Here is a 10348-nt window from a genome sequence, read left to right on the forward strand (position 1 = left end):
CAAAACATTATTAATGTTTTAGGATATATGTTCATCTCGTGCATAACTATGCTTATTGATATCATATGTAAATGATACACACTGCAATAAATTGGACCAACTACCTCGTTCCAAATTATTTTTCACTTTAAAAAGTATGGTACATTTAAGGCTTAATACATCTAAATACAAATTGCATCGGAAGTTTTGAATGTACCAAATTTTCCAATGTGACAGATAATTTGGCAAAAAGGGAGTATATTGCTAAGTTCTAATCCAACAAACTCCTATGTTGTATGTTTACTATCTAAAGTTAAAGTCTAAACCCACACAGGACCATAGTTTTCCAGAATATATTTTAGTCCAGTCAATTAGGGATTCCACATTCCACTCTATTATTATTCACACGACAAGAAGAATTCAGGTTAAGCTGAATTAGTACAAATACCGATTTGAGATTTTGCAAAGTATATGAGATTTCAATTACATCCATCAAGCAAAGGTAGAATGGAGTCTCATTATAGTCACAAATAACAAAAAGCATGTTCTATTCTTCATCAAGTAAATTGGTTTAATGTAATGCTACATAAAAATAATATCATCACAAAGATATCAAGTGAAGATCAAGATAACAATGAGAAGAACTGTTGACGATTCCTGTATATTTAAATTTTATAAATAACTGCTTGCTCCTAGTCAAGAAGGATCAACAGGGACAGAGGGAAGCAAAAATGGGAAGGAAGATTTGTTGATTAATCACATTTATTAGACAACAAATGGATTTGTGTACAAATTACAAAATCACTAACTACTCATTATATAATCTCAGCAAGTGATATAGGAGTAATAATACCAGATATAATGAAAACGAGGATCTCCATAGAAAGGTTTAAGTTTAGTTGATCAATTATGAAGTGCATGTAGCAATCAATTTCCCTAAGTCCTTTTTTTTTTTTTGAAGTTACAACTATCATCCTGATGTAGTTTGCTTAAAAAATAAACTGATCCAAAATCTTGATTGACCACAGACAATCAACTCAGTTATTATAGTAGAGTGACCTCTTTTCTTTTTCACCAGTCTCAGACATTGAATCCCTCAGAACGAAGGCACTGTTTATGAGCCTCGATCCATTTCGCACAAGAAGCTTCACCATGCTCAACTATGCATTCATCTCGCAGCTTTTTAGTGTCTGGGCATGCACAGCAGATTTTCTTCTTTGGCTTTGACTCTGTAACAGTTGCCACAGCAACTACACCTTCATTCTGCTTAGACCCTTGAGCGCTCAAGGTAGACGAAGCACTTTGCAATTGCATACCACTCATTATCTTAAATTGGCCTACAGAAGGGGAAACAAAAAAAAACAAACGAAAAAGTATTATATTCTAGTTTATCACCAAATAGAATACAAGAACATAAATTTTGTGTCTCTATCATTTATATCTTATTTTCAGTGTCCTGTCTTGTTGTTCTAAAAAGCAAATGCAACCTTAATGTTTAGACAAAATTTGTCACTTGCTCACAAATAAGCATAACAAGCTAAACTCAAATGAGAATCTTAGAATCATATGGGGTTAGAAACCTATTCATCTAAGTTCTAAACTGCATTGCAGTTCCAAAAATTTTCCAAATCTCAAAGATAAACCAATATGCTGAGACAATATACATGAGAATGAGATGACAAATAAAATTAATGGTAAAAAGAAAACATATGAATAATTTCATATACATGACAAACAAGATGAAAAGTGAAAAGTTTTATCTAATAGTACATACTCCCATGAAAATTTGCTCTCTAAAAATTTCTTCCGGGACATTTTACGGCTAACCAAACATGCCCAAGAACCCCAATATAAATTTCATTAAAGAAGAAAAAATTGGCCGTTCACATCGTGAACCTCTCTTTGTAAGAAGAAGCCCTAGAACCCCAAAATCCTAACCTTTGTCCAACTTGAGGTTTAGGAGTCTAAGATGTTGAAAATCCAGCAGAAACAGAAATTTGAACAGGTTTAGATTTGAGTTTGTGACAGTCCGAAAGAGAGGAGAGTCAGAGAAAGAACGAGGGAGAAGAGAACTTACGCTACTGCCAACTTCAAAGACAAGCCAATCCGAAAGAAAATAAAAAAGAAATTGGAGAAGAATGAAGATTCTACTTGATAATAATTAAAAAAAGTGATGATAGCTACAGGATCAATTTTTTTTAATTAATTTTAATTAAGTTAGCCTAATCATTTATTGACATAACAAAAATTGCTTAGATAAAATATATGTGTGAATTAACATTCTAAATAAGATGAGAATTGAGTTATATAGAAATATTTATTAAAATATAATAATATTTAGTTGTGAATTTGGTTACAAAATACTTGTTTATCTAGTATTTTTATTAAAAAAAATATTTTAATCTTTAATATTTACATCAAGATATTAAAAATCAAATTTGTCATAGAACCTCTCTGCTCTAATTAATTTAGGAGTAAATAGTTATTTCTTCCATTTGCAAAAAAAAAGTTAATTAAATAACTTAACTAGTCACCGCTTGCTTAGTGTTTCGTAAGGAAAAAATATCAAATGCACAGATAAAATTATACCTCGTGAAATCACGAATTATATTTTTATTTTACTTAAATTTTTGTTTCATTGTTAACAACAAATAAATCAACAATTTTCGAGTTTTGTTTCACAATTTTAATTTAAGGAGCGAAAATTACTTTTTTTGTGGGTATCTCAAAGTCTCAATTATAGTTTCGAAAGTAAAATTAAAGATAAAAAAAATATACAAAGTGCCGGAGACAAAGTAAAATGCAGAAATTAAAAGAGAAAGAAAGAAGAAGATGAAGAAGAACAAATAAAAAGTAAAGAACTTTGATTAAAAATAGAAAATAAAGTACAAGTTTGAGTTCAGACTTTAGAGGAATTACTCAAGATTTCCAGTTTTACTCTGTGATGCTAGAGAGGTTGAGTGCGTTTTTGAGTCTCCAAGTGTTTTTCAAGAAGAACTGAACTGATTACAACATATTCCTAAAGCTCTATTTATAGACCAGCCTAATCTCAATGGGCAGTTACTCTTTGTACACCACTTGCAAGAAATTTGAATTTCTTGTAGCTGTTTCCCGCACTTCTTGCTTGATGTTAATTTCAAAATTTAAATAAATAACTAACTATCAAATTATCTAACTTAATTTAAAATAGATATAAATATTATATATAAGAATATTACCAAACAACTAATTATTTATTTTTATAATTTTTTTATGAAAATAATATTTTGTCTAACACTAAGTGATAATAATTTTTTGCCTAACAAGATACTCCCAAGATTTCTCACTTGAAGATATGCAATGATTGAAAGTGAGAAAACTTAGTTGTTTATTGATATTTTTCTTATTTTTTGATATTGAAAGTCCATTGACATTTTAGACACATTCGCTTATCAGATTAAATGCCTACTAGTAATAGACTTAACAGAATTTCTAAGTCTATAAGATTTTTACATTAATAATTGAACTGTCAACAGAGTCTATTCTTTTACATGAATTTTTTAAGTGTGTCAAATGATATCTGTTCTAATTTCGGCACATTAAATGTGTATCAATTGACCTTTGCTTTGACCTTTAATATTTTAATTAAGAGTTTTTTGACACACACTTTCATCGTTTTAATTGACACAATTTTCCTAACTTCAGAAGTAACAGAATCTTAACTTCGTGAAGTCGTTTCTTTCATATGTTAAACTCTAGGTGTCAATTAAATTTGATAAAATTTCTAATCCTATAAAATCTCCACACTAACATTCTAATAATTTTGACTCCAAGCGCTAATAGACTCAACAGAATTTCTAAGTCAATTAGGCTTTTGTATTTATGAAGTACATACCCAAATGTCAATGAGAGATTATTTTTTTCCATTTCAATCTCTTTTTTCTGCACCAAAAAACCAAAAAAATTTCCTGCATTCACACCAAAAGCACATTTTAAGGGATTCATTTTCAATTCATGCTTTCTCATTCTTTCAAATGCTTTTTTTTTAATTTTCTAGATGCTCTTTTTAGCATTTGATTTGACAACCACATCGTCAACATAAATTTCCATAAAAATTTCCAATAAAGTCATGAAAAATTTTATTCATAGCTCTTTGATAAGTTGCACCAGCATTTTTGAGCCCAAATGGCATCACAACCCATTCAAAAATTCCTAAAGCACCTGAACACTTAAATGCAGTTTTTGACACATCTTCCTCAGCTATGTATATTTGATTATAACCTGAATATCCATCCATAAAACTTAACATTTCATGACCAGCAATAGAATCTATCAACGTATCAGCTATAGGCATTGGATATTCATCTTTTGGTGTTGCAGAATTTAAATATCTAAAATCAATGCAAACCCTTAATTTTCATTCTTTTTCATGACAGGAACAATATTAGAAATCCAGTTGACATACCTTGCTGTTCTTATAAACTTAGCCTTAAGAAGTCTTTCAATTTCTTATTTAATCTTCTGCACGACTTCAGGAGCAAATCTCCTTGGTGGCTGCTTGACAGGTTTAACATTGGCTTTCAATGGCAATTGATGTTCTACTAATTCACAACTCAAGTCTGGCATCTCTGCATAATTCTATGCAAAACAGTCGCAATATTCCTTCAAAATCTCCACCATTTCTTTTTTTTTGAAATCATCAGGCAACATCTTGCTCACATATGTTGGTCTAGGATAATCACCGTTACCAATATCTACTTCCTCCAAAGGATCCTGCACTTCAACCTTTTTTACAGTGTCAGTATTATTTTTTTTCAAAACCTAAAGGACCATAATCATATATACAATCATAAGGTACACTATCAATGCACCCTTCTCTGTCTGCCATATAGGCTGACAGCCGAGCCAGTTGGCTCGTCAAGCTCATCTAAGTTTCTTCTGAGGCCGTATCTGCCCCGGCCTTAGGGACCAAAATAAAACCATTCATATCTATTTTGCACATCTCAATATTTCCAGGATTAAATGCATTGGTGTCAACTGTCAGCGGCTTGACTCCAGAATTATACATCCTGAACTCCACATGCATCTCATCGTAGTAACAGGTACTATTGTCAGCAAGAACTTCTTCCACTCCTCCATCTTCATTCTAGAAAATTAATTTTTGATGTAAAGTAGATGGAATAGCACCCATTCCATGAATCCAATCACGTCCCAAAAGCAAGTTAAAACCAGCCTTTGAAGGAACCACAACAAATAGAGTTGGCCTATTGACAGAACCAACCTCAATTGACAGCAGAACCATACCTCTAACAGAAGAAGTCTTTCCGTTAAAATCTGTCACCCCAATGCTACTTTTAATCAGATCTTTTTCAGTCCAACCAAAATCTTATTGACTATCCTTCCGTCAACACGAGCCTTGATATGCAATGGACGCAAGTGTTCCTTATCATTTTTAGTAGGCTTCTCAAATAATCCTTCACCACACATATTGTCGTCTAGCAATAAGCATTCGCTTCCAGGAAAGACATCATAATAATCATCTTCTAATGACTCCACTTTCTGGACTTGACTATACTCCTCAGGCAGTATTGACACCACAGCTATAGGTTGCTTAACACCAAATATTACTTCTAAGCTGTCATCAAAACCACTGTCAAAATTATCAGTAATTAAATCTTCATCCTTTTCTCCCTTGTTTTCAACCATCACCTTCTTCCCAGCAAGATTCTTCTTGACATTTTTATTGCACTTAGGGTGATTAGAAGAATTGCCTATTTCTACAGACTTGGCCATGGTTGGCAAAGGAGGAAAATCTACTCCGTGTCCCTTGTATGGATCCAAAGGAACATACTCAGGCATATTCTTTTTCTGCTCAAAAGTTGTAAAAGGAGAATATTTTAGAATATTTTGACAATTTGACCAAGGAGAATAATTAGGAACCTACTGCATGTTAGGATTATAACAAGAATAAATTGGCTTTGAGGGAACAGGCACATTTTTTGGAATATATATACTACCTCCGTCTTGTGCATGATTCATGTTCCATAACTGAGACTCAAAGTACCTAGGCTTAAAAGGTTTAGGCTTCACCCATTTGTTTTTTCCTCTTGCAAAAGTAGTAGGCTGATTCTGCACATTTCTCACATTCTGGACCCATTTATTGTTTGAGATTTTGGTGGGAGAAACTCTTGTCTTTTGAGAAAATCCATCAGGTCTTCCATCAATCATGACCACAGTCTTCATCTTCTGGTTGACGGGTTGTACTCCAGTGTTGTTGACGCACTTGTTCAAAGGAGTTTGACCGCCCAACTTTTGTTTTCCCTCGGCTATCTTTCGCTGTAGCTCGTTAGTTTCATTTTCTTTTTCAGCAATCTTCTTTCTCAACTCAGCCTTTTCTTTCTCTTCAACTTTGTACTTTTCAAACTCTTTTGCAGCTTCCTTGTCAAAAATAGCATTGCACTTTGGGCACATGGCGATGGTGCTGTCAGATTCTTTAATTCTCGACAAAAAATCTAACAGATCATCACCAGGACGAGGATAAACTAACTTCTTATCTTGCTCAAAGACTCTCAGGTCTTTATTTTCATCTTTAGCACTAACCATTGTGGCATCAACTTCTACCATGTTGACTGACAAATTGAATAGCTCGACATAATTTGAGTCAGCAGCAAATGGTTCAGTGTCCACCTTCATAGTAATTTTATCCTTAAACTTCAATCTTCCCTCCTCAATTGCCTTTTGCATCAAGTCCCTGAAACGGACGCAATTGTTAGTGGTATGCGAAAATACCTGATGAAACTTACAAAATTTCTTATTCTTTATTTCATCAGTTGTAGGCATCTTTTTTCTTTCAGGTAAAATAAGCTGCTTATCTTTTAATAAAACCTCAAATATTTGATCTGCCTTAGAAATATCAAAAGAATAAGTCTTATTTTCAACTTTAGAATAAGAAGAAACTTTTTTTTTTCCTTTAACAGGCTTCAAAGATTTGCATACATACGGAGGACCTCCACGTAATTCGGCAATATAAATCTCTTTCTAATCTGAATCACTACTATCGGAAAAACAATCAACATATGCAACCTTTTTTGAACCCTTTTTAAAATTTTCTTTTTTTTCTTAATTTGTTCTATCTGTCTTACTCTCTCAGCTAATTGGGAAAGATCTAAAGTATGTTGATTAACAAGTTTTTTCCTAACTTCAAATTCTAGCCCATTAGTAGCCATTTTGACAACTTCAGATTCTGGAATTGGAGTAAAACATTTATTCCTCATGTTTCTAAACCGTGCCAAATAAGTGTCAATGGATTCTCCTTCTGCACGCTTGACAGAGAATAAATCTGTAAGACTAACTTTCAATTCATCTTGGAAAAATTGATCATGAAAATTTCTTTCTAACTGCGCCCAAGAATGAATAGAATTTGGTCTCAAATTGGAGAACCATGTAAATGCATTTTTTGTTAAAGAAGAAGGAAAGTATCTCATCTTGAGATATTCATTAGAAGTTGCTTCCCCAATTTCAACAGTATATCGAGCAATATGCTCTACTGTATACTCATTTTCTTCTCCAGAAAATTTTGTAAGAGATTTTGGAATTTTCCAACCCCTTGGGAGCTCTGCTTGTTGGACACATTCAGGAAAAGCAGACACAAAATATGGCTTATTTAAGCAACCAACATTAAATCCCAAACGATTTAAAACTTGTTCAACATTTCTTGCTAGATTATAATGCCCCCTAAGGTGTTTTGCCTAAGTCTTTCTAACATATCATCAGCATTTTGACCATGTCTAGGCATATGGACATCATAATTAGGAATTGCTCCACCATTTTGATTGACATTATCAAATCTTAAACCCTGATTATCATTTTCTTCTAAATTTAGCACAGTAGCAATCCTATTGACTTGCCTATTTAATTGTTCAATTCTAGTGTTTGTATTTTCTAAAAGAGGATTTAAAACTGTCACCATTTGATGAGTTAACATGTTTACTAGATCATGGTGGCTTTCATCCATCTGTTGCCTAATATTTACTAAAGATCCCACAGTTTGACTAGGTTGATTAACAGGCATTGCTCTTGACATGTCAGAAAATACAGGTCTGGAATTTTCTACCCTAGTGACCGTGGATGTAGTAGAATTAGATGCACTGTTATTTTCTGTATTAATAGAATGTGAAAAATTTTGTTGTGATACATGTGAACCTGATGCCCCAAAAACAGGTACATTTGACATGCCATAAGAATTTTGGTAAATAGGATTTTGAAAAGTTGAGTAGAGAGGCACAGGTAATCCCTGTGTCACCATGGAGGAGACATACCCCGGTGGCAAGCCATATGGCGGCCACCCCACGGTATTTATGTGAGTTGCATTTAACCTTGTATGGGAATGGCCAACGCCATCATGCCTCACTGACATCAAGGTAGGCTCTGTGTTTGAAATCACATGAGAATTTTCGGATTCATTTCCTCTAATCTCATCACTAGAAGTAGAAGAAGATGCTGCAGAAGTATTTGACATGTCAACTGACGCTGATTTCCTTGGCTCTGGATGCACGAACTTACCACTGCGCAACCACATGCAAATTTAAAACTCTTGATTTTTCTTTTGACAAACTACAATCTATTGATAAGGTCCTACCGGGCGTGCCAATTTGTTTTACTCAAATTTTTGTTCCATTGTTAACAACAAATAAATCAACAATTTTCGAGTTTTGTTTCACAATCTTAATTCAAGGAGCAGAAACTACTGAACTGATTACAACGTATTCCTAAAGCTCTATTTATAGACCAGCCTAATCTCAATGGACAGTTACTCTTTGTATACCACTTACAGTAAATTTGAATTTCTTGTAGCTGTTTTCCGCACTTCTTGCTTGATGTTAATTTCAAATTTTAAATAAATAACTAACTATCAAATGATCTAACTTAATTTAAAATAGATATAAATATTATATATAAGAATATTACCAAACAACTAATTATTTATTTTTATAATTTTCCTATGAAAATAATATTTTGTCTAACACTAAGTGATAATAATTTTTTGCCTAACAACTTCAATGGCTTCCATTTCCGGCATTTGTTCATCTTCCTATGCACTCAAGCTCTGAAATTGGAACCATTCTCCGGCGTTGACCAACCCATTCTGGAACGGACAAGAGCTGGCCGCGTTCTTGAGCCGACCAAAACTCAGTTCGAATTGGGCCCTAAGCATCATGTCAATGGCTCGGGAGGTATCTCTGGTCACCAACGACAGCGCGGCTGCCGCGATACCGACGGCGAAGGGGTTCAAGAAGAAGACAGCGTTGGAGAAAGATCCGAGGGAGCTATGGAAGAGGTAAGCGGAGTGACTTTACCAACACAAGGAGGTTGGAATGTACTTTGATGTGAGTCGGGTCGGGTTTACCGACGAGTTCGTAGCGGAGATGGAGTCGCGGTTCCAGGCTGCGTTCAAGGCCATGGAGGAGCTCGAGAAAGGTGCGATTGCGAACTCCGATGAGGGATGCATGGTGGTGGAAATTTTTTTAATGACTCTTAACGAACTAGTGATTTTTTGTAATTCAAATTCAAAGGTTGGTGATTCAATTTTTCAGAATTATGAATTGGAGTGGTAATTGGACTTGAGAACTTGGACGTGTGGTACGCCCATCTTATCAGAAATTTTATAACAGCCAGTCAAATTAAATACAAAATAAATTAAAATATAATATAATAAAAATTGTTCATTCTTAATCGCTCTTTATTAAGTATGAAGTATTATATTTTTTATTAATTCGTTAAATTTAAATTCTTTATTTATTACTTTTATTTGAATAGTCTGAATTTTAAAAAGTAACCTGTTAATTAGGTTAATTATTTTTTTATAAATTTTAGATTTTTTTATAAGTTTTAGATATTAGGTTGAAATTCAAAACAAAAAAAAATAATAATAAATATTAAAAACAAGAATTATTAGACTTTTGAATTAAAATAAATAATATATAAAAAATAAGTTAAAAATTCATGTACTTTATTCAGAAAAAAGATATATTAGAATCTTAAAAAAATAATATTAAATATATATTATGTATATAATATTAAAATTTAAATAAATTTTGTTTTTTATAAAACAAAATTATAATATTAAATATAAACAAAATAATAAAAAAAATTGTGTTATATAAATTTAATTAATACATATATATAATTTTATTTTGTGTGAAACAAAATTATAACATTAAATATGAAGTAAATGATAAAAATTTCTGTATTATATAAATTTAATTTAAAATATATATATACAACGTAAGAAGCAAACAAACATAATAATTTTATTTTGTGCGAAACAAAAATTCATATAAAAAAATATTTATATAATTTTTTATTAACAATTTTTTTTATTGAACTATGT

At 32.4% G+C, this 10348-nt stretch overlaps 1 protein-coding gene across 3 annotated transcripts; it reads right to left on the reverse strand.

The window, feature by feature from the left end:
- Nucleotides 1-838: 838 nt before the first annotated feature.
- LOC130969631 (cytochrome c oxidase copper chaperone 2-like) lies at nucleotides 839-2133 on the reverse strand. 3 transcript variants are annotated; one of them, XM_057895453.1, is made up of 2 exons: nucleotides 2057-2133; nucleotides 839-1316 (listed from the first exon to the last, which is right to left on the reverse strand). In XM_057895453.1, the coding sequence occupies exon 2, from the start codon at nucleotides 1300-1302 to the stop codon at nucleotides 1060-1062; it is 243 nt and encodes an 80-aa protein (XP_057751436.1). In that variant the 5' UTR covers nucleotides 1303-1316; nucleotides 2057-2133; the 3' UTR covers nucleotides 839-1059. The 3 variants fall into 3 exon arrangements, with proteins under 3 accessions (XP_057751436.1, XP_057751435.1, XP_057751437.1); XM_057895452.1 differs by having other exon boundaries at nucleotides 1918-2086; XM_057895454.1 differs by lacking the exon at nucleotides 2057-2133 and adding an exon at nucleotides 1754-2050.
- Nucleotides 2134-10348: the final 8215 nt, after the last annotated feature.

The sequence above is a fragment of the Arachis stenosperma genome, chromosome 3, assembly GCF_014773155.1.
Source record: "Arachis stenosperma cultivar V10309 chromosome 3, arast.V10309.gnm1.PFL2, whole genome shotgun sequence".
Taxonomy (NCBI): Eukaryota; Viridiplantae; Streptophyta; class Magnoliopsida; order Fabales; family Fabaceae; genus Arachis; species Arachis stenosperma.

Excerpts from the sequence above, each read along its gene's own strand:
- LOC130969631 (XM_057895453.1), bottom strand. The coding sequence starts at position 1,302 with ATGAGTGGTATGCAATTGCAAAGTGCTTCGTCTACCTTGAGCGCTCAA.